The sequence below is a fragment of the Abramis brama genome (genome assembly GCF_963993115.1).
Source record: "Abramis brama genome assembly, chromosome: 2".
In the NCBI taxonomy this organism is placed as follows: domain Eukaryota; kingdom Metazoa; phylum Chordata; class Actinopteri; order Cypriniformes; family Leuciscidae; genus Abramis; species Abramis brama.
The window spans coordinates 43,257,583-43,283,116 of NC_139964.1; the positions used below are offsets into that span (position 1 = coordinate 43,257,583).

At 37.0% G+C, this 25,534-nt stretch overlaps 2 protein-coding genes across 2 annotated transcripts in view; one reads left to right on the forward strand and one right to left on the reverse strand.

The window, feature by feature from the left end:
- Positions 1-18,105, forward strand: part of kcnq5b (potassium voltage-gated channel, KQT-like subfamily, member 5b) — a 112,005-nt gene extending 93,900 nt beyond the window's left edge. The window contains exons 4-14 of the mRNA XM_084098154.1: positions 79-254; positions 478-603; positions 2,176-2,286; positions 3,736-3,831; positions 4,752-4,846; positions 5,707-5,733; positions 7,589-7,809; positions 9,627-9,735; positions 12,196-12,327; positions 14,467-14,593; positions 16,212-18,105. Coding sequence (XP_083954280.1) covers positions 79-254; positions 478-603; positions 2,176-2,286; positions 3,736-3,831; positions 4,752-4,846; positions 5,707-5,733; positions 7,589-7,809; positions 9,627-9,735; positions 12,196-12,327; positions 14,467-14,593; positions 16,212-17,333 — 2,342 coding nt within the window. The 3' untranslated portion in view covers positions 17,334-18,105. The remainder of the gene's footprint in view (positions 1-78; positions 255-477; positions 604-2,175; positions 2,287-3,735; positions 3,832-4,751; positions 4,847-5,706; positions 5,734-7,588; positions 7,810-9,626; positions 9,736-12,195; positions 12,328-14,466; positions 14,594-16,211) is intronic.
- A 206-nt stretch (positions 18,106-18,311) lies between these two features.
- Positions 18,312-24,950, reverse strand: eef1a1b (eukaryotic translation elongation factor 1 alpha 1b). The gene is made up of 8 exons (XM_084100437.1): positions 24,856-24,950; positions 23,600-23,772; positions 22,271-22,450; positions 21,899-22,195; positions 20,968-21,118; positions 20,439-20,695; positions 20,056-20,290; positions 18,312-19,046 (listed from the first exon to the last, which is right to left on the reverse strand). The coding sequence occupies exons 2-8, from the start codon at positions 23,741-23,743 to the stop codon at positions 18,922-18,924; spliced, it is 1,389 nt and encodes a 462-aa protein (XP_083956563.1). The 5' UTR covers positions 23,744-23,772; positions 24,856-24,950; the 3' UTR covers positions 18,312-18,921.
- Between the last annotated feature and the right edge of the window lie 584 nt (positions 24,951-25,534).

Here is a 25,534-nt window from a genome sequence, read left to right on the forward strand (position 1 = left end):
CTGTGATCTTCTGCGATCATGTTAGGACACTTGCTACTCATGTAAACTTTGTTTTCTGTTCTCTTCTCTAACCATCAGACATTATAGTGCTGATTGCATCTGTTGCTGTGGTTTCGGCGGGGAGTCAAAGCAACATTTTTGCAACATCTGCACTGCGAAGCTTAAGGTTTTTACAGATCCTGCGAATGGTACGCATGGACCGCCGTGGAGGAACTTGGAAGCTTCTGGGATCTGTAGTTTATGCACACAGCAAGGTAAGTTTATTGACAAGTCATCATCCAGAATTATTTGCTTAATTATCTTGGTTATAAAGAGCTTGGAAAAATTTAAAATCACACATTGTTTAACAGCAAAAACTCCTGTGTATCCTGTGTATTCATAGCCATATCAAAAAGTACTTTTTGTTCTTTTGTAAATATTTTCCTGCTGTGCAGATATCCTCTAAATGTCCTCAGTATCTGCTTCTCCTTCTAATAGGAATTGGTCACTGCCTGGTACATCGGGTTCCTTGTGCTCATCTTTTCCTCTTTCCTGGTTTATCTGGTGGAAAAGGAGTTTAATAAAGACTTTGCCACATATGCTGATGCATTGTGGTGGGGCACGGTGAGTCTCCACTCCCCACATCTCTGCACAATGGTATATTCTCTCTTGAGTCATAACAAATAATATTCTGACCTATAATGAGCTTCACAAAACAAGTTATTTATATCTGATGAGGTGCTAGACATGCACCTGTTCTAGCACCTCTGAGAAGCCGCGTTTTCATTACCCTTCAAAATGCGCAAATTAAAATTGCGAATTGAAAATACGCGCAATGGAAACACGTCAATTTCGCAAAAACTCCCATTTATCGCAAAAAAGTGGAAACAGTTTTTGCGCATTTACAGGTCACCTGACGTAGATGACGTGGTGTGTTTGGACAGAATACGAGACAGAGTTCTTTATTAAATTCATACGAGACAAAAGAATTACAGGAATACTGGATTCTAAACCTCAAAGAAATGCCACAATCAAGACCTCGAAGCAGAAATGAGGGAGAAACACCCAGAAACACCTCATATGTGCCGCTCACAGTATAAGGGTCGTTCCTTACCATTAATGCTTGGAAAACACACATACGTCTCCTTCCATTAATAATAATGGCCAGTGCAGTGGCTGGGATATAGTACATAAACCTACCAACGTCCGTTACCATGGTTTTTGTAATGATTGTACTTATTGCGAGAGGAAAAAATCGCAAATCTGTAATGGAAACGCGTCTTCTGATGCATTATTCCTGGGTAATTTTTTCCGGCTCTAGCTAATGGTTAACATTACTAGAAAATTGCAAGATGTGCTAGTTTCAGTTTAATATGATCATTGACATCAAATTTCAGTTCTAATTTCAGGCTCACCCTTTTTCAGCCTTTTGTTCATTGCCTTCCACCATGTTTGGGGTATTGAAACCTTTTCCATAAAGGTTATACGGAGGCCCATTAGATTCCATTTCCATGGAGATAGAAAGTAATGATGGGACAAAATGACAAATGCCATCTCTGGTCTCGCTTGAAAGCCCTTGACGCTTCATAGAAAAGACTTCAGGTTTCATTCAGATTTGTTTCAACCCAAAAGGAAAAGACAAAGGCCACATATATGCATAAGTGAAGAGATAAACCCATACAGATATACAGTATAGATAATCATTTAGTACTATGGTATAGATAATCATTTAGTATTATGGTTTATTGGGGGGGGGGGGGGGGGTGCACAATGTTCAATGCAAATAATACAATTTACCTGGTCATTGTGCATAGTTTGAGTAGCTACTTAAATAGACTTTCTGACTTTTTAAAAGAGGCAAAAATGCATCTCATATCCTTTGTTGTTGAGGTCAATGTCAATCAAGATTTATGCTAATCTGACCTCAAATTACATCTGTCACTCGGTAGAAGCTAGCCAAATGAGCATGGACAAGTTGCTTGACATGCCATCATCCTCAAAAACCATTAACAAAATTACACAAGGTAAAAAGAAAAATTACCCAAACTATATTAAATACCATCTCACCTGCAGAATGGATAAACATGGTTGATGTCAACCATATTGTCTTTTAGGTAATTAATTAATGGTAGGTTAAGATTAAAAACAAGCATGAATTTTTAAAGGATTTTTTTATTTTATTTTTTTATTAATTAGATCACCCTCACTACTATTGGATATGGAGATAAGACTCCTAAAACCTGGACTGGACGAATGCTGTCTGCTGGTTTTGCCCTGCTTGGGATCTCCTTCTTTACTCTGCCTGCGGTAAACTTTGCACACATTTTCTCATACCTTGTTCCCTTACACTGCTTAAAGTATTAATTCAGTGTTTGTGCATCTTGTCACTTCTCAGGATACAACACTAATAAAGAACCACATTGTAAATAATTTGCGTAATTGATACAATTCCTAATTTCCTTCTTGGTTTCCAGCCTGATCCACACAATGAAATCTTATTCGTACCTGCCCGGGTGTCGCACACAGCCATCCAGGGTGAGGACAGTTTTGAAGACTGTCATCGTCTCTAGGGTGGTTAAAAAAGAAGCCCTGATGTTTGTTACATCCAGGGTATGCCCCCTTGGGAAGAGACTGTTGCACCATACCACGTCTCTTCCTCGAAGCCCTATGGGGACTACTCCCCTTACCCCGCCACCTCTGGTGTTTTGAGGAACGGTAGTCTCTGGCACAGCTACCAAAGTGTGGCGCCCGCCTTCTCTTCAAAGCCATTTTTTCAACGACTTTTCACGGGTTTCCTACCAGCTTGATGTTTCAGGACCCCAAACAATTGACCCCCCTTTTTTCAAACAGAAATTAAGAAATTGATTCCTCTCTCACCATATTTGGCAGCATGAAATCTTTTTGGACAATGGATTTAAACAGAAAGATTCTTCAGAGAACCTTCCAGAGGCTAATAGGCTTGTGCTTGCTTACTTGTACTTCACAACCTTATTGGCTAAGAATTGTCCAGCCTTCGACTTTACAGCTATTTACTGAGGATGCCTTTATAATCAAGTTCAGTTCATATACAGGCATATTAGGTGTGCGGTATGCTTCGCCTCTAGGCACTAGAGCACTAGGCACTAACTTCTTGGAAAGGTATTCTAAGAATGTGCCCCTTAGGTCGTACAGTTTTAGTTTGCCTGGGGGGCGCACAACAGGCTTTGTCCCTGGGTATCGCCTAAAATGAGTGTGCGTCTCTTGGGGTTAATTTTTTATACCTTTTAATGTTTGTGTTGTAGCAGGCTGGCCCTTTCCACACATTCATGGATATTATTAATGTTGAATTGGATTGAACCCAGGCTTTGACTACACTGTAATCTGTTCCCTGTGCATACTTCACAACCTTATTGGTCAGGCATTTTTCATTATAGTGACATGGGTATTAATGTTCCCAGAGAGTCAATACCATGACGTAGCATTGAGGTTTACTCTAAAGGGAACTTTTTAGGTTATGTATGTAATCCAGTTCCCTGAGAGGGGAACGTGACACTGCGTCGCTTTACCATACTTCACGCAATGCCTGAAAACGTCTTCCCTCAGAAAATTAGAATCTGGTGACGTGCCTTTCAGGCTTCTATTTATGGTCTCGTTGACACGCTTGCACTACGTCACCTGCATACATACTGTATGTAACCTGAGAAGTTTACTGTAGTCCTATTGTCTAATTCTAACCTATAGTATTACTGACATGGTTCTACTTCACTTGCATTGCAGGGCATTTTGGGTTCAGGTTTTGCCCTAAAGGTTCAAGAACAGCACAGACAGAAGCACTTTGAGAAGAGAAGGAACCCTGCAGCCTGCCTTATACAGGTTAGATACAAGAGCCATGAATCTGTCTTCACATTTGGTGATATTACACAATCTTGTACAGTAGAATTTGGTTTATAGTGTCATTTTTATGACAGAGAATTTGATGGAAAATGTCATTCCTCTAAGTCAGTGGTTCTCAATTTTTTTTGGTCGCGCCCCCCTTTAAACCTAAAAAAAAAATCTTGAATGCCCTTGAACGCTGTTGCAACAACTGTCCCCCCCCCACGCCCCCCACTTTGAGAACCACTGCTAAGTAGAGTGCTGTTTGCACTAATGGTACCATATCTTTTTTTATGTACTGTTACTATGATTTGTGTCTGAATGCACCCCAGTGGTTTTGTTGCCTGATAAATCTTTTATGAAATGTCTGAGACTGGGAATTGTTTTACCTAACAGACAAATAGTTAGGTTTAGTTCACAGCAAATAGACTTTTATTTGTTTGGACCAGTGTTTCGCTAGTTTTAATGTGGTTTAAATGTGGTTTTAATACCAGCAATTAAGAGTTGTACAAATCTCCTGAATTTGTTGCAAAATATATTGGAGGAACTTCCCTTCTCTCTCTCCGTGTGTGTGTGCGTGCGTGCGTGCGTGCGTGCGCGTGCGCCCATTGTGTTTCTGCTCACTATGTTTTACTCTCCCTAACCCTGAATAAGGCTGCGTGGCGATATTACTCCACCGATGGTAGTCGTCCTTACCTTGAGGCCACTTGGCGTCACTATGAGTCTACAATCCCTGTCCCGAGGCATGTATGGGTGCCTGCTCTGACCGAAAAAAAACCTGTGTAGTTTTTTTACTAATCTGCTTTTTCCCTTTTTTTTTTCTTTTTTCTTCCCTTTCTCTTCTATGGGCTTGTTCTTCTTCTCTTTTCCCTTTTTTCTTTATCCCTTGTTCTTTTGGTTTTATATATTTTTGCATGTAGTGTGTGTGGCGTAGCTATGCGGCTGATGAGAACTCGGTTTCTGTTGCTACCTGGAAACCTCATTTGAAGGCGTTGCATACCTGCAGTCCTACAAAGTACGTACAAACCCCCTGGCAGGTGCTATTCTATATCATCTCTGTTCCCTTGGTTCATTCATTTTTTTCATAAAGGAATACTTTCCTCTTTCCCTCTATTTAGTTGTTAAATTTCCCCGTGTAACTTTATTGTGCCTGTCTCCCACACAGTCCATTTTTCTTTTCACATCCTCTTCATTTCAACATTCAAAAAACTACATATGTCAGTTTTTATGTCCATTTCGCATTTGTCTGATACATTCATTGCCACCCAAAAGAATCATTGTAGACCAGGTTCTATTGTAGGTCTAGCTGTCCATAAAATCACCTGATTGCAGTCTTTCTCTCAAGGTGAAAGGGAAAAAAATAAGCAAATGGACAGTAATGTTTATCTCCATTTTGGATTTATGCCCACATTCTGTTTTATAATGGCACATTCATGGATAACGTGAATATGCAGTAGTTGTCCATCTTGGTAAATAGTATTAGCAGCAGTCAAATTGACTACCTGATTGAGAAAAAGGTTTGATTGCCTTTGCCTTGACCATGAAATGTAACTAGACCTGCTGAAAGCATTACTTTAAACACACAAAGAATAAACTAGATATTCAGAAGGGCTCCAAATACATATGGCAGATTTATTTGCTTGAGCTTCTGAATTCCTTGCAATACTCTGCATGTTTTGATTCGCATGTATATGCATTATGTTTTAAACTGGCTGTTGCTTTTGGTGCATTAGTATGCATGAAATATTTTATGATAAACTGGATGAATCTGAATTTATGGCATGTGCAGTTTATAACAAGACTGTTTACTGTAGATTCATTTAACATCTCACATTTAAATATTTCTCTTTCTACATCACCTTTTGACACCCACAGAAAGGATCAAGGAGAGTCATCTACAAGGTTTGTGTTATTTCATATATATATACTAGAAATAAATTACAATTGACACAGACTTTTGAAAATTGCTGTTGTTATACTAGTGTAATACCTCATTTGACCATAAAAAAAATCACACTGTGACTTTATATCCCAAAAATGGGCCTTTATTTCTTGTAATTCAGACCATTCTAGTAATCATTAGAGTTCATATCTTCTAACTGTGTCTTTATATCTCAAAATGTGACTTCATAATTGGCAATATGACTATATATTTATATATAATATCATGATTGCAACTTTATTCCTCATAATCATGACTTTTTATCATAATGTAAATTCAAATCTTGCAATTTGACTTTATACAGTTATATCTCAATTATGACTTTCTTGTAATTGCTACTCACAATGTTGTTTTATTTTTACAAAATTGCAAATTTATGTCTCACAATTGTGACATTATTTATTATATGAAACTTAATTTCGAAATTAATTTTCTACATTTTATTCTGAGGTGTAAACAGGCTGCCACATTTGATCAGTATTTCCCTCTGATGTCTGTTTACTGCAATCTGTTATTAAGTGCATTCTATTTTTCATCAGGCACATACATTGGGCAGATGGAATATGAAATAGCAATGAATTGAGATGTTTTCATGCTTTCATGTTTTGTCACTTACCAGACAAATGTGTTTACGGGGGGTTTGGCTTCAATTAGAGAGAGAAAATAAAGGAGATGAGAAAGTCAAGTCAGACTGTTTGGAGGACTGCATTATACGCCAGCTACTAAGACATAGTGTCATCAGTCCAGATAACAGAAAGAGCTAGTGGTGTCATTTGCATAATTACTAAGATAGAACTTCAGATTGTGCCATAATAGTATTTCCAGTATGAACAAGGCCAGACAAAATCATTTCCACATCATTATGAATTTATTAAGTACAGAACAAATGCATGAAATTCATCCAGTGTGAACAACAGATTTCAAAGAGGTGTTTGGATATGATACTTCTGTGGGTTCTAACCAGTTTTTTGTGTGAAACAACCATCCATCCACTCATTTATGATAGTTGATCCAATAAAAAAATTGGAGTTTTAGATGTGGTATATCTCATCAATGACCAAGAGACAATGATACCATAATTAGCATAGTTGCTAATGTGACATTATTGAACAGAAGTGGATGACTCACTGCAGTGCTGCATTTTTGAGTGGCCGCTGCTCTTTTCTTTAGTTATGTTCAGCTGTCTGACCTATAATGAGCGAACTAGTAATTTTTTTAGATAATAGAACTAAAGATAAAACAACCTTTTGTAAAAACCAAAGTAGATACTTATTAAACAGAAAGACCAACCGAAAGTCAGAGACCAAAAGACTAGACGTGTGATCACATTTGTAGTTTCTCTATAAAATTTCATGTTTTGAAATCAAGTTGGTTACGTAATTTCACTCTGTTGAACAACAAAAAGCTGCTTGGGTAGAAAGTGACCTCTGTGTGAGCAGTGAGCACTTTTTCCATCACATTATTGATAGATAGACAGACAGATCTATATCTTATTTTATGGAACATTATTACTTCTGAAGGATTTTTATCCCTCTGTCCTTGGCGTTTCTCTAGAGTCTTTCATCTTACATTACATATTGTCTTGGCATATCATATCTGAAGGGGCCTTTCATAATGATTGTTAAGAGTTTATTTGACTGCATTTCTAATACTATGGGAGTCTAAGCAAGCAGTGCAGATCTAATAAATGGCTTGGCCTCTGCACTTTTTCTACTTCATACTGCTCTTTAATGGCCATTGCCATGGCTCATGGCTGGAAGGAAAGTGCTGTTCTTTCTTTCACTCTCTCATTCTCTCAATTTCCCCCCTTTTTAGTCAGAAACTGAGTTTTAAGGACCGAGTAAGAATGGCAAGCCCCCGTGGACAGAGCATTAAAAGCAGGCAGACGTCCGTTACAGACAGACGTTCGCCCGGAGCTGAGATCTGCACTGATGGATCGAGTCCTGCCAAGGTCCAGAAGAGCTGGAGTTTTAATGACCGCACCCGATTCAGACCCTCTCTCCGTCTCAAGAGCCAATCACGGTCTACCCCTGAAGGTGAAGCAAATTCTGATTGGAGGATTACATTGAACCACTATGTGCATTGAAAAAAATTTAGCTCTATAATTTTTATTCTATGCTGTCTATGTAGTGTAGAAACATAATGAAATTCAAGATGAATTAAGACAATACAAATTAAAATCTGATCATAACCTGTAAAATATTATTTTTTTGTTTGTTTATTTGTTTTGTTTTTTGAGAAAATATGTTCAAATGACAGACTGTGACTAGACCAAAAATCTCATAATTTCAGGAGATAACTAATATAATTACAGTCAACCATGATGAGACATTAGAGAGCTTATTGACATTGTGATAGTAATGGTTATGATATTAATTATCGTAATATTTGGTTGTCACTAATTGTCCCTTTGATTGAGATCATTGTAAATTCAAATGATCCTGACTGGGTCCCAAAGGCCTTTGACTGAATAGGATTAATTCCTTCCTCATTAACTGAGGGGAACTATCTAGTGTACGGCAGATAAACAATAAAAACAATGCACTGAATTAGACAACTCCATCCACTCATTGGACTACACTGCTTAAGGCTCTGTTTACATCCCCTGTGAGGTTAAGACAACTCTTCTGTTGTAAATGATGTATTATGTATAATTCAGACACATTAATGAATGCATATATCAAGGCATGGTATGATTTAGATGTAATCTGAAGTCTTTATACACAATGGGAAGGCTGCAAGGCACTTGATGTCATATACATTATAAAATCAGAATAGTTTAGTCAGATGGTTAATGAAGAATTATTACCTAACTTCAATTGTATTAATATGCTTGTGTCTTGTACTGTGTTGCTCTGCGGCCTAAGACGTGAAGGCCTTAACAAGCAGGGGCCCCACAACAAAAGCCTACAAGTATCCACTTAGGTTATTTCAATAGTTCAGTTCATACATTCTAGTAGCTATAAATAACTTTGCAACTACATGTCAGCTAACTCTCATTAATTTGCAACTACATGTCTACCACATGTCTACTTTTTAATCAGTAGTTTGAATCTTAATTTTGAATATACAATAACCCGACATACAGTTTAAAGACTTGATTACGTGTATAAAGAGGCCTTTTTGGGGGCCTTGTGAGGGACACATGTGCATCCAATAAGTGGGGTAACGTCTGTGAATTCTACAGTCAAGAATCCTTTTGCCTCTAAGCACAAAGTGGGAACCTTCATATTTTAGCCAGAAGCGTATATTCCTTCCTCTGTGATGCCCTATGGTTGTAAATATCTTTCTTTTTATTAGACCGATCAATTGCAGCCTCTCGAGTCAGTTTGTGTGAATTCTTTATGTAGCATAAAGCAAGATGGATCTGCAACCAACACCAATTTTCCTTCTAGTCTCTGGTTTACATCATAGGTGTAGCCATAGATAACTTTTAGTGCAAAAATGTGCATGAACCTGGGATCACCTCTTTAGAGCTCCCATGGTGTATCTGTATTGTATATGCACTCTGAATGATTTAAAATTGTACATACTCTTAGAAATGTATTTGAGTAAAAGTACAATTGATCAATTTAAATTCAAGTTCATTTGGACTGCACTACTTTGTTAGTTTATATTCATTTGCAAATGTTTAATTGTTCCCTCTGATGTTGTTTTGATTATATCCTCTTTCCCTTTTTTAAAATCGAAAAGTATGAAAATGCTTTATGTTTGCCTTTCTCTTGCTTATTACTCTTCCATTGTTCTCAATTCTTTGAATTTGATGATGACTTTCAGATACTCTCTCCTTTCTGACTGACTCTTTATTCTTTAAGTGCTGATGACTTTGGAATTTTCATTGTGTTTGTAACAGGTGAGGCTAACGTTGGTGTCGATGAGGGTTTTGATGAGAAAGGGTGTCATTGTGACATGCCGGCTGAGGACCTGCCGTCCGCACTGAAGACCGTCATCAGAGCAGTGAGGTAGTGATTCTTTACTTCCCTTCAGGCTGCAATATTTCAGAGCTCTGAGACATTACAATTAAAGCTCAGCATTTCATGAGCTATCAGTGATTATTGAAATTAATTCACTAAAAGTTTTAGCATAGAGTATCAACCAAAGATAATTCAAAGCTATAAATATTTTTTGTGGCCTGTAGGCTAGATGCATGATAAATGTTTTTCAATCAGTTGTGTTAATTCTGTGCCAATTCAATTTGACAAACTAAAAACAAATCTAACCTGGTTAAGCATACCACATTGTTCTCCATACATTGTATCAGAGTTTGATTTTAAGTATGTGTCCATGAGTGTGTGCACATGAAATTATGACAGTTGCAGCGAACAGCTAATGATGGAAAACATGGATTCATGTTGCCAAATTTTGCCACTAGATCTGATGAAATTAGTGATTTGCCTCACCAGAATAATCAATATGCCTAAATACTAAACTTTTGTCTGAAATACGAAAAAAATGCAATGCTTTATAGAAGGTTAATATTAAAGGTGCTGTAGGACATCTGTGAAAATGCTTACTTTAGCCTGATAGCAGTAAAAGCGTACGTCCCACCCTCCCTGCAAATCGCCGTCCAAAGCCACGCCTCCTGAAAGCATGAACGCGCACAGCCCAGAAGACTGGAGACAATGTTACTGCTATACCAATATCATGTGTCATTCACCGGTGAGAAAACTTTATAGTACAGTTAGTAACAGTCCTACAATACCAAGCGTAAACAAATTCTTAAAAACAGAATTAGATGCAGCAAGTTTTCGGTTTGTTTAGCTAGCAAAACTTCAGTGTGTAATAATATTTCTTGCATGATATGGTTTCCACGATGTCTGCTTGGCTCCAATGAAGATATAGATCGTAGCTCCTTTGCCAGTGCCACTTGTTGTCGGTTCAGAAGCAAAGTTCGGTTGTTGCTGCTTGCCTGCCATTCTCGCTCTGTCTGCACAGCATACGTGAACGCACTGATGACTTATGTCTGCGTGAACAGCCTGTGCAGTGGTAGGCAAACACACGTTGACTGACAGGGAACATGCTATAGGACCGTTCGGACCGAACGATACGATTGAACAAACATTTTATGGTCCTACGCCTTCCACAGACGACATATATTTATAAAAATATGTTTAGTCCGCTTAACAGAGTGATTGCTATCAGGATATGAGGAGACTTTCAACCAGCATAACACAAAACATGTTTCTGCAGAGAATCATCTACGGCACCTTTAATATTAATATCAACCATGCAGACCATGCAACATCTTTTAGTGTTTTGAAATAATAACTGCTTACAGCAAACACTGAACCAGAGTATTTAAATGTTGAGCATGCAATCTCAGTCGCAGGGGCCAGTCAGCTTGTGCCATGCAGTAATTATGTGATTACGTGCAGATTTCATGACTAAACTAGACTAAACTAAAATAAGCAGAAACAATGACATGGAAAGAGAGATGATTCATATCTGATTTACTCCTTGTTAAGCAGTTGAGTTGTACAACATTTGTTTTTATGACAACAACCACCTGTACAACCTATTTAAATCCATGATTAGCTCAAACTAAACTCAAAATTGCCTGGCTCGCTGCTTAAACCTGCTTTGTGGTACAGGCTCAAGCAAACTCAAAAATTGCAATGTTTTAACAGCATCAAAAAGCCACAGAGTTTACACTTTTCAGGGAAATCAACCTACAAAAGTTTTATTTAAAACCTGTAGCCTAAGCTGAGATAGGATAAAGTATTTTAACATAAATACACAAAACTGCACACATCACCTTTAATGAATTGTCGGCTTGTCAGTCTTATTTAATTATTCTCACAGTCACTGTGAGCATGAGATGAATCAGCGGATCATCTCATTTCTCTCATTTCACTTTCAAGAAAGAGTACTGTCATCCACACACTTCACACATCAAACACGCAATTTTCTTTTTCTTTTGTCTAGTAGGTGAGGGTCAGTGGAAAGTTGATTTCTATATTGACAGGATGTGCTCATCTTTTCCAGCTATTTTGCTTTTATTATGAGGAATGAAAAATGTTCTCAGTCTTCTATAGGGTGTCCCGCTTGACTGAATATTCCAGCCTGTAGCTGAAGTGCTTTGGTAACCCTGTAGCTTTCAGCTGGGGCCTGGTTGGACCCTGACGTTTATGTGATGCCAAGCTCAGGCTTTCCCAGGGTGTTTGATTTGTCCATGCTGTCATTTGGTCACCTTAGTTTTCAGAAACATTGCTGTGGTCATGCTGAGTCAACCCAAAATGCAAATCAATTGTTTCAAGACATTGTTTCAGTTTTTGAATTGTTCCGTTAGATAATTTAGATGCTGAGAGTGCATCAATTCATCCTTTATTTCACTATTGGCACATAAAATATCTGTGCTGTCATATTTGTTTTGAGCTGTATACTCCTTTATAAAAGTATAATATTATCATATGGTTCTGCAGGATCATGAAATTCCATGTGGCAAAGAAGAAGTTTAAGGAAACTCTACGCCCATATGACGTGAAGGATGTAATAGAGCAATATTCAGCCGGTCACCTAGACATGCTCTGCCGAATTAAGAGTCTGCAAACAAGGTAAGACAAACCAACTACCGTCTGAACATGTTTTTCTTTATATGCAAACTATACACTAACATTTAAAAATGTGGGGTCTGGAAAATGTATTTATTTATTTTGACAAGAAATTAATACTTTTATTCAGCAAGGATGCATTTTAAATTGATAAAAAGTGACAGTAAAGACATTTATAATGTTAAAAAATATGTCTATTCCTCTTCCATCACAGAATCCTGAAAGAAATGGTATCACAGTTTTCACAAAAAAAAATAAATATTAAGCAGTACAACTGTTTTCAACATTGATAATAATAAGAAATGTTTCTTGAGAATCAAATCAATGAATGAATTTAGATCAGCATATTAGAATGATTTCTAAAGGATCATGTGAAATCAAAGAGTTTATTAGTGGCCACTTTTATGACCTCTACATCATATTCACACTGGTATGTCTGGTTCATATTAATGCCATCATGTCACATGTGTTCTGATGGCCCGAGGCAGTGGTTCTCCTTGGTCATATATGGGTCACTGGGTGGTGGTGGGGAAGCCCTGAGGTTCTGCCAGACAATGCGATGTTGAGCGTTTAAGAAGCTATGTATCATTATTGCATATCATTATGTACCATTATTCATCATGGTTATAAACATTTTCAACTCAAAACAATCCCTGCTCTCAAATATGTGCACTGAAATGCTGTACACGGTATGGAAAAAAATGTCAAATGTGTAGAACGTCTGAATACTCGCTATTCTTGATCGACCTGCAAATATATGGAAGTAAAATAATGACTAATGTCTTTGAAACAAAAAAGCATGTTGAATTGCACTTATATATAAAAAAAAAATTGTTTCATTAACAGTGCTTGCATTTTTGGGGGCTGAAATTCAGCAGGGTTGTATTTTTAATTTGTTAATATTAAAATGTTCTACACAATATCATTATTAAAAATGTAAGAATCTGTATTCTCCTTCCAGACTTAATTTCCAAAATAGTCAGTCTGTTTAAAAATTCCACCTATAATATTCGACAGGCAATTTTCAGTCCATTTTATTTCGCAGCGGGTGATGACATAGACCAAAACAACAGGCAGAGTCATTCATTCATTCACAAAAACGTATTTACAGAAATGGAGCAAGCGGTAAGTATATGTTATGATTATCATGGCCAGTATACAGTATATACAGAAGGACACGAAAGCTGCGTTTACGTTTAATTAAAAGTCTTCACGATTACTCTTATCCCCGTGCACATGTAAGCAATATTCTCCACCGCAGAGGAGATATGTTGTTATTCACCATGCCGCTGATGTGCAGACCAAACATTACATCTGAAAAAGACTTATTGCTCTATTTCTGTAAATCAGTTTTTGTGAATGAATGAATCTACCTGTTGTTTTGGTTTTTGTCATCACCCTCTTGTACCACCTGCTGGTTAGGTGGACTGTGTGGAAGTGCAATTCAACATTTTTTGTTTGTTTCAGAGACATTAGTCATTATTTTACTTCCATACAAACAATACTCAAATGACATATTTGCATCTACTGAGATTCTGAAGTGTGCAGTAAGTTGACACTTTGCTTTCCCGTGAGATGAGATGCAGTCTACATTTAAAAGTAAACAGTTACAACAAAAAGGCAGACAATATGTGCCAAGTGGCTCTTTTTAAGCCATTTTTGTCTTTATAAGCATCATAGTTCTTATGAATTTTTTTTTTTTTTTTACTTTAAATCTGTATATTTTCATTATATTTCTTCACTGAAGCCTATAGTGAAGTCAAATTATCAAGGTTTCAATAAAGTGAGACTAGTGCCACCATGTGGCCAAAACCGGATATTACAGTTTATGACATTCTTCATAGACTCTAAATGAACAAATCAAATGAGCTGTGAGTCTATATAATTTTTAATTCCTCACTGTATATTTCAGTGTACAAGATACATAATGAATTCAAATCTTGAATCTGGTAGTAGCCTATACTAGTAGCAGTTAAGTGTCATGGGATTTGTTGTGGGCAAGATTTTTACATTGTCACAGCTTGATGCCATTGACATTTTGTGTTTAAAAAAAGTTGTCTACTTATTGGGATGTAAATATTAATTTCTTTTCACACATTTCATTCCTGTATCTTTCTGCACATGTCTCTCTCTCACTTTCAGGGTGGATCAGATTCTTGGTAGGGGCCAGATGCCTGTGGATAAGAAGGTCAGAGAAAAGTTGTTATCTGATGGAGACATTCTGGAAGATGTGAGCATGTTGGGAAGGGTGTGTAAGGTAGAGAGACATGTGAGTATAGAGACACTTGGTTAAACAATGCATCACACAATCCAATGTACATTGAATCATTCCATCTCATTGAATCCTTGAATGATGCACTGGTTTTCAATATGACAGAATGAGACAGTTTGTTGCTTCAACTATGGGCAGTTTTAGCCCTGTGGATGTTTAGAAAAAAAGTCTCTTACAACACACTTTTCTTTTTTTCTGAAAGTAATAAGTCTCATTTTTATTTTGAAAGATTATTTGTGTTTAAGAACATTCTGGGGTGAAATTGATAGTGCTAGAAATGACTTTTAAAATTTTTATAGTAAAATGGCTGACTCCTTAGTCGTGATAAGGCTTTTTTTTATAGTTAGTGTTTTATGTATCCTAAATACACACAAATATATAAAAGTTATGATTCACAGTTTTTGAATGGAAATGATTCACAGTATACAGTATAATTATCCTGTTCAGAAAATTGCCATCTTGGAATTATAAGGCTCTATTTGTATTCTGAGCAGTTTTGATATATTGAGCTTCAAAGTTTTTGCATTCCATTCAACTTTGTAGATATAACCTTTTTGTTTTCTAAATAAAAGGTTCCAAAATGTACACAACATAAAAAAAAAAAATAAAAAAAAAAAAAAAACATCACATAATGTTAATAAGTGGTCACATAAAAAGAATATGTGAATAACTAAATTTTGACAAAAATGTCAGATAGAACCTTATAATTCCAAGGTGATGAATTGTATTTACTTAAATTTTTATTGTTTTCTTATTATGTCATTGTCTTATGTTTTGCTGTTTGTTTTGATTGTCATATAAACATAATACTATTAAACCAGTGGTTCCCAACCAAGGGGCCAGGGTCCAAAAAGGGAACTCAGCACAATTCCAAGGGAGCCTCAGGATGACTGAACAGCATTGAAACTAATAAATTATTATTAACATATTAAAATAACCTAACTAAATTAAAGTGCTAAAAGCATGTAAAATCAAGATCAATCTTTTTTTCCCTTCTAACTATTGTTTATATCCAGAAACATACAGTTCTTTAAACTTCTAGAATCTCAAAATGAATCATGATTAATTTAATATATCAATAGTCCCAGTTTCTGTCAATAAAAAGTTTGAGGAAAAAACAGCTTTCTATCATGAGAACTCTCTAAATAGATTAGCATAGTAATGGATATGGCAATGTTAAGGAATTTGGTATTGACAGAATAGATCTGCTACGACGCTGCTGCTGCTGCTGCTGCTGTTGTTGATTATTGCAATACATTCACAGACATACTGCTGCTGCACAAATAGCATATATGAAATTACCTGTAGCACATCTGCACAGGTGGAACTGGGGGAGGTGGAGGGTTTATGATTGCTGTAAGCAATCACAGAACCAAACTATTTCAATGTTGAGCAAGCAAGCTCATTGGCTGCAGATGCAACAGACCAATTGGCTTGTGCCATGTAGTAATTGATGTGATAGCTAGCAGATAACGATCTATCATCAAGAGTTTGTGACAGAACTAGATAATATGGCCTTTGAGTCAAAAGGTTTAGAACCACTGTATTAAACATAACATAAACATAATGTTTTCTGACAAACAATATTTCTGTGTTCCATATATCATGTCTATAGGTACAGTCTATTGAAGCTAAGCTGGACTCTTTGCTGGATATCTACCGGCAGGTTCTGCAGAAGGGTTCGTCCTCTGCCCTCACTCTCTCCTCTCTTCCTCCTTTTGGGTTGGAGGAGACATCAGACTATCAGAGCACCATCCTCAGTAAAGATCTCTCTTGCTCCTCCCAGGTCAGTCAGTCCATCTGTGGCAATCATCCCAGGGCTCTCCAACTAATATTAGCCCCCAATGAACTCAACCTCAACCAGAACAACTCCACAACATCTTCCCCAGGGCTCAATCCAGCCTCTGCCTCCCCTTTTAACCCATCAACCTTCCAGGTTCCTTCAACCCCATCCATGGAGTGTCCATCAGCACAAGGCAGTCCATCTCAAATCCTCAGTGCCAACAGCTTTCACTCCTCTGTGAGCCACTTTCCATACGTTGGTCAACCAGCTCCACCTCTTCCACCCACAGCCTCTTCAAAACTTCAACTCTCCACTGTTCCTCCACAACCAGGCCATGCCCGCAGCATGGGACCCTCTAGGTCAGACCCCGCCGACTACGCCAAATCCTACTTTAGAGGAGTTGGGATAGACTTTGGACTTAACTCTAATATGGGTTGCAAGCTTCAGCAAAAAGACAGACCAAATGCTAAAGAAGACAGTTCTTGGAGGAGACATATAAGCATGGATGCAGAGGTGGAGATGGACCCCCTTGTTCCAGTTTCGCCTCTTGTCCCGATTCAAGGCCAATGCAGTGAAGACAGAGGATTGGGGAAGTCCCTCTCTGTGCAGGACCTCATGCAGCCCGCTCTAGAGGGTCTGGACATGCATTCTAGTCAGGCTAGTTTCTCCACTAGTGTTAGCAGCAGTCAGGACTCTTCAGCTGGGGGCATTGAGATGGGAGTAGCGGGCTGGGGAGAAGCTAATCTTTTCATCAGCGATAGAGACCTGGAGGTCTCAAAGACACATACTCAAGGGTTTGACTTTCTTTCTCAGCCCCCAATTGATGTATCCTACTCCTCGGAGCTGCTTAGGACAAGCACTACGGCTGGTGCTAGTCACAACCTAGCACATGGACATTCACCCAATACGGACAGCAATGAGACTATGAACATGCCACATGTTCGACTAAAATAACTCAATCTCTAAAGTGTTCTTAGAAACCCCCTCTGATGGAATGAAACTTTGATACGAGAGCTCATTTTATTTTGTAGTTTTTTTGTATTTTTATGAGGAAAAGTACATTTAGATCATTTTTTTACATGTTTTATTCGTTTGGTTTATTTAAAAGAAACAATTATGATTTTGTATCGTCACCGTACATGACATATCATAGCATGCATTGTTCTTTTTGAAATGTACTGTAACATTTTTTAAAAACTTTAATAGAATTAATTAAGATTAATAATCAACCTGCTGAAATGATCAAAATCATAGATGGCATGAACTATTCACTGGACTGCATGAACACTGCATGTCTTCAGCATACAGAAACAAATTACAAAAAGCCTTGTCAACCCGAAATTTACAAATGGTCAGAACATATTTTTCTCTTTCTGAATTTATCATATTGTATTAAAAGGTCATTCACTTTTCTTATGTAAAAAAAAAAGTGCCAGAAACTGATGCTGCTGAAAATGTTACAGTTTTGATAAAGCAGATTACATATTGAGTGATAGTTTCCATATGACATTAGTTGCTGTTTTTGTAATTAGTTCTGATCACATCGCAGCTACAGCCCAACTTAATTACAGCTACAGCTCCTACTTGTTAGTTTTGTGAATATAAATTATTATTAACAACAATAATAAAATAGCAATTATGAATCATTTTAATACATTGTATGTATGTGTGTGATTTATCATAATTCATAATAAATATTTATTTTGTTGTTAATTATAGATTGTAATATTTGCTAATAGTTATATTTTTATAGTCATTGTTTTCATCATTTTAGTTGGCATGTGCAACAGCAGTGAATATTTGTGTCAGATCTCTCCAAAATCTGACGTAAATACAATAGCATACATGCCTATACTCATCAAAGATGCTTGTGAAAATATCTTCTGAAATATCTTGTTGTTATTTCTTTGTCTAGTAATTTAGAAGCAGACATCAGAGTTCAAATGCATTTTATTGTTGGTTAAGAACCGACACACATTAGATAATGGAGAATCATATTCTCGTTAAAGTACATGAGTGCAAGTGCAAACAGGATAGCTCATGCTTCTTCGGAGCGCTGTCAGGGTAGACAGTAAAGTGCGCTAGCTACTTTAGCTTCATGCACACAGAAAAAGACTACAAAAAACGACATCACATCACAACACAACACAGCAAATCAGAACAGACTAACATAGAATCTTCAACCTAATAGACTAAGCCAGGTCACATAAGCAATGTTAGCAAGAGGGTTTAGGGATTGCAGACAAGCTGGGATACAGGATAAACAAAGCCTACTCCACACTCCCACTAGAGGCAGATCTTCTTAAAGTGCTTATAACAATTTAACAATAGAGCAAATACCACAACGAAGACTTAAAATTCAAACTGAACATACAGTTAAACATAAATATTCTATCATAATCATTGTCAAGCAGGCGCAAGTTTTACTTTTCCTTCTTCTGCTTTTGCGATGCATTGTGATAATTAACCAAGCTTTGTTTATGGAGTTGAAAAGAGGAGGGATGGTGTGGCTGACCCAAGTGTTAGCAGCCCAGCACAACATTCATTTGTTCTTCTGGGCCTTTTGGGCAGATTTCGTGACCTTCCCGGAGGAAGAAGTCTTCTTCTCAACACCCTTGATGACGCCCACTGCTACGGTCTGACGCATGTCACGCACTGCAAAGCGACCTGGGAAATGAAGATCATAAGCAAAACAGAGCTTAGTTATGATTATAAATCAAGGGTCTTCAATCTCTGAGGCCAAAAATCAAGAAACTCCCTGATTCATACTGCATTTTACGCCTTCCATTTACATACTACAATACTGTAAATATATACAACTTATTAATGTATTAACATTTAAATTACATTTTACTTTTACTAAGCATTTTGAGGTGCATTTACTGTTCTGCAAATTTCCGTAGCTGAAATTCGGGTTCAAGATGGTCATGCAAATTCGCCATACTGACCGACAGAAAGTTGACTTGTGTGAGCTGCGCTTCATGAATTGATATTATTATAATTATTAATTATTTTGTAAGAGCTATAGCCTATTTGGGTGCAAGTTTCAATCCTGGCTAAAAGTCCTTTGCTGTTCCCCTCTCTTCTCTCCTATCACTTCCTATCTAAACTGTCCTGTCAAATAAAGGATAAAATGCCCAAAAATAAAACTTTAAATAACTATTATTAATCATTTTGTGCCCACCCTTGAAAGGGTGAAATATTCTTGAAAAATCACTTTGGAATCTTTGCAGTAGGAGTGACTTTGGTTAATAAATTGTTTTATAGTGAACATACTAGAGGAATTAGTAACTTTAAATCCAAATTAAAGGTGGGGTATGTGATTCTCTTTTTTGTCCATTTTTTCAAAATCACTTGAAATCCTATTCCTAACCCACTTACAGCCACTGAGTTAGAAGCACTGAAATAAAAATTAAGCAATTTAATCATCTGTGGAACGGGCAGGACTCGAAAAACTCCAGCCAATCATTTCCAAGACCACCTAGAATCATTGGACAGTAAGTTCGTCAATCAAACGGTCGTACCATCCCCCCTCCCCCATCCCCCTCCCTCCACATGAGGTGGAGTCAGGGCCAGCGTTGGAGGAAAGAAGGTAGGACCATTTGAGTTGTGTATTTTCAAAATCTGCCGGCCGTTTTGCAAATCCTATACCCTACCTTTAAGATATGACCCTTACCAAGAGGAGGATACTCAGAGAAACTCTCCACACACATGGGTTTGCCTGGTATCATATCTACAATAGCAGCATCCCCAGACTTCAGGGACTTGGGATTATCTTCTAGCTTCTTCCCAGAGCGACGGTCAATCTTCTCCTTTAACTCGGCAAACTTACAGGCAATATGAGCAGTGTGGCAGTCAAGAACTGGGGCATAACCAGCACTGATCTGACCTGGATGGTTCAGAATGATCACCTGACCAGAGCAGAAAGAATCAAAGTGAATAAAAGTGCAGTTTAAAAAGATACTCCCTAACAGGCATATTCAGAAAAATTAGATCATGAATTGTGTCAGTAGGCTTTGTACTTGAAACCCTATAAAAACACATAACTAGGATCTTTACCTGAGCTGTGAAACTCGCCGCCTCCTGTGGAGGATCGTTCTTGCTGTCCCCTGCAACATTCCCACGTCGGATATCTTTGACTGAGACATTCTTCACATTAAATCCCACATTATCGCCTGGAAGAGCTTCAGATAGAGCCTCGTGATGCATCTCCACAGATTTGACCTCAGTGGTCACGTTCACAGGTGCAAATGTCACAACTAGACCAGGTTTCAGAATACCTGTCTCTACACGTCCCACAGGCACAGTACCAATTCCTACACAGAAAGAGTGCAAACGTAAACGAGGGATGTTTGTTGGTATTATTTACTGGAGATTTCAGTCTTTGTGATATTAGTTTCTTTTTTTTTTTTTTAAATATCCTAGTGGGATTATCATACTTTCTCCAATCCCATCCTAATATACATACTGTAGAAGTCATTCATAGGTCACAAATCTTTACAAGAAAAAGATTAGCTATAATGTGCATATGATCTTAAAGTTTAAGTGTTTTTATTGAGACCCTTTTTAAGTTTGGGTGTCCTTATACCTCCTATTTTGTACACATCCTGCAGCGGGAGTCGGAGGGGTTTGTCAGTGGGGCGGGTTGGAGGCTGAATGGCATCCAGAGCCTCCAATAGAGTCGTCCCAGAGGCACTCCCATCCTTACGAGTGATCTTCCAGCCCTTGAACCAGGTCATCTACAGACAACATATTAATTATTAATGGCAGGTATTGAACATTTGGAAGCTCTTAGGAAACAATGGAGGGGTCAGTAAGATTTTTTTTAAAGAAATTAATGCTTTTAATCAGTAAGGCTGCATTCAATTGATCAAGAGTGACAGTAAAGACATTTATAATATTACAAAATATGTCTATTTCAAATAAATGCTGTTCTTTTGAACCTTTTATTCAGCAAAGAATCCTGAAAAATAGCATCACATTTTCCACAAAAATATTAAACAGCTTTCAACAGTTTTCATAATTGATAACAATATTTTTTTATTTATTTTTTTAGCACTAAATCAATGAATAAATGTAAATGTAGATCAGCATATTAGAATGATTGTAACACTGAAGACTGAAGGAGTAATAGCTTCTGAAAGCTTTGCCATCACAGGAATAAAATACATTTAAAAAAATATTTACAGTTTTTTTAAACTGTAATAATATTTCACAGTATGACTGTTTTACTGTTTTTTATCAAGTAAATAGAGCCTTAGTGAGCACACATCTTTCAAAAACAATAAAAAATCGTACTGACTCGTAATGTTTTAATGGTTGTGTATATTGTGTAATGCATATAATATTGAATCTACAAAATAACATAAGTATAAGTATATACTTATAACATAAGTATAAAATATAAGAGGTTGGCTTGCAAAGAGCTAACTTATGCCAGTGATATTAATTAATATCTAAAACTATTGAGTCTATTGATAATATGAAAGATATACATCTTTAGGTGATATAACACTAACATTTGGGCTGGCCTCCAGCATGTTATCCCCATTCCATCCGGAGATTGGCACAAATGCCACTGTATCAGGGTTGTAGCCGATTTTCTTGATGTAAGTGCTGACTTCTTTCACAATCTCCTCATAGCGCTTCTGGCTGTAATTGGGTTCCGTAGAGTCCATCTTGTTGACACCCACGATCAGTTGTTTGACGCCCAGGGTGTACGCCAGCAAGGCATGCTCACGTGTTTGTCCGTTCTTTGAGATACCAGCCTCAAATTCACCAACGCCAGCTGCCACGATCAACACAGCACAGTCTGCCTGTATCAAGAGAAATGAAAGGTTATTAAAATACTTTTTGGTGTGATACATTTTTTTATGTGATAATATAAAAACCTGTGAGGTGCCAGTGATCATGTTCTTAATAAAGTCTCTGTGTCCTGGAGCATCAATGATGGTGACATAGTACTTGCTGGTCTCAAACTTCCACAGGGAGATGTCGATGGTGATTCCTCTTTCTCTCTCAGCTTTGAGTTTGTCAAGGACCCAAGCGTACTTAAAGGAGCCTTTTCCCATCTATAAAAGGTGAGGACAAATACAAGTTTAGAGAAAGATCTGTAACTGAATTTCTTGAACGAATTGCCTCTGTCACACAAGTGCATGATGCAACAGTTATTTTCAGTCCTCCAATTTGATAGGTCAAACAGTGTTCCAACCGCACAGTTATGTCACTATTTGTATCACTTCACTGCTTGTTTATGGTGTTCCAGACCAGAGTAGCCTATGGAAATGGAGCAAAAATGAAAGTGGAATGGGAAGCAAAGTTGTGCCATTTTGCCTGGAAATTTGATACCAAAGTCCCCCTGTGGTACAAATCAAGCTTTTATGTTGTTTATATGTCTTTGTGATGTTTTAATATGCTTTAAGACAAACCATGTGCAAATTCACAACTCAACACCATTACTGAGTATTTTCTCCTTTAAACTGCGGTGAACCAAAGAGAGTCTCAAAAACGCGGTTTGAAATCGCTGGTGTTTCTGACGTCACAAACTACCTTGTTAACAAGTCAACATGTGATCGACAACGAGTGCATCTCTGAGCTGGTGTGAGTGAGTGGAGGCGGGGCTAATTTGTATATTCATAGACCCGCGCATACTAAATGGGGCAAGGGTGTAGAGTTCCATTCAAGCTATTTTGAGGCATGAAGTTTTTTTGTTTTTTTTTTCAGGGAAAAAACGCTTAAATATGTCATTTTGGTGATCAAAGACGAGTTTTAAGGGATACAATTACTGACTACAGGGGGACTTTAAGAAAGAAGCTATTTGTCTCAGTGATTTATCCATACATTGAATGTCAATGGTGTCCAGTGTTGTTTTGGACCTTGCTGACTTTCATTGTTTGTACAAAAACAGTTCTTCATTCTTCAAAATATCTAATTTTTGTTCCACTGAAGAAAGTCATAGTGGTGAATACATGATGACAGAATATTATTTTTAAGTGAACTATCATGTTAGGTTATTGGATCTAACTTATTGTTAATAGAATTGATTATAAAGCAAACTTAAAATCTGTGATTAATGCTAATTAATGCACTCTTGCTTATTTGATATTTGCTTAAGGTCATATTTCACACAGTGGGCCTCTTTGAATAATTATATACATATGATAACACGGCAACAAATTGTAGCTACATTTATTTGGTCTTGCATATTTGGACTGCTATACCTCTGCAGCTTCCTTCTCAAACTTCTCAATGGTCCTCTTGTCGATGCCTCCACACTTGTAAATGAGGTGGCCAGTGGTGGTGGACTTCCCTGAGTCCACATGGCCAATGACCACGATGTTGATATGGAGCTTCTCCTTACCCATCACTGGGCTCTAGTTGGGTTGCAGGCAGCCTACAACAGGAAAAGGGAAACTAAATAATTAATCAAACAAATAAGTTATTTATGGTCCAAATGCGCTCAGATGTACTGCAACAACCACATAATAGCACTTTATACTTTCGCATATTTTAACTCTTCTTTATTCAGTTAGTTTACAATAGGTCAAATCAATATTTGGCTGAAAGTTATTTATAAAGTTATGAAAATTATTATTTTTTATCAGTATAGCGATAAGCCATATTACAAGCAAACACTGTACAGTAAGCTACATTTACAGATAAACTAATGATATCTCATCATCATTGCATTAGAAAGTAAATCTCGGATATTATTTTGAATGTAGTTAAAAAAGGGTTAATAAAGGGTTATATAAATGTGTCCTCTGATATTGAAAGGAATCTAGTATATAGAGTTTAGAAATGCTGTTAGTACAGCAATGACCTCTAAAATAATAACATTTTATGAATTATAAAATTCCTCATTTAAACTAATTAATATTTTAAATCATCCGTCTGCAACTTTTGACCTAAATTGTTCAAATTCTTGAGATAAATCGGCTAATGTCACAGTATCCTTGAAAGCTTGTCCATGTTTTTCCCAGTGTTGTCTGGGTTACAATGTAGCAGCACGGGCCACCTGCCGTATGCGGCAAAATGTAGACTAAATAAAAATGTTTTATTTCAGAAAATTTGAAGTACTCTTTTCTTATATGATCTTTATTTGAATAATAATTCATAATCATTCCGATATTCACCTCATACCGAGCAAATATGACATGGTTATGTAATGTCATGCATGTACAGTATGAATGCCACACCAAGAAAAGCGTGTCTCCTGATAGTCTGCTTGCCAAAGAGCAAAGATGGGACTGGATAATTAAAGGATATAAATGTTGTTTCCACAACAGACCCTGTCAGTTGCATCAGCGCCATGTTCCGTATTATGTCCTTACTAGAAATAAAACTCAAACACAGCACATCATGCATTCGCAATACCCAATAAACCATCCGACAGCTATAGCTCCATCGGCAAGTAATTATAAAGCGTTAATGTATACAGAAAACGTAGAGAGGGTGTGTTTTTCAGGTGTCCAACCTTGGAGAGGTGCGCCTGTAGTCCAGGGCATCAGAGCGATAGTCGCGTATCTATCAGATCTGCTGTGCCGCTGATGTCATGAAATGAAGTTTCTAGCTGTTCCACTAGAGGGAGCTGTCGAACAGCACATGTACAATAACCACGTGTGTAGGTATTTGGGTTTTCGATGTGTTAAAGGGATAGTTCACCCAAAAATGAAAATTCTGTCTTCATTTACATGTTCCATATCTGTATGAATGTCTGCTGAACACAAAAGAAGATTTTTTTTTTAAAAGAATACGTGTCCCATTTACTTCCATAGTATGGAAAAATATTTGGTTACTGACATTCTTCCAAATATCTTCTTTTGTGTTCAGCAGAAGAAAGAAATTCATTTAAGGTTTGGAACAACTTGAGGGTGAATAAATGATGACAGAATTTTCATTTTTGGGAGAACTATCCCTTTAACTTTTTGTTTCCCAAGATCATATTAGAACTGTTTTGGATTATTACATCAATTATTTGGCTATATATATATATATATATATATATATATATATATATATATATATATATATATATATATTTATGAATAGAAATTATTGTTTAATTGTCTTATCCCCAAATTCTCAATCTTAAAATAAGTTAAATAAATCATATGATATAAATCAAAAATATGATATATATATCACCTCTTATC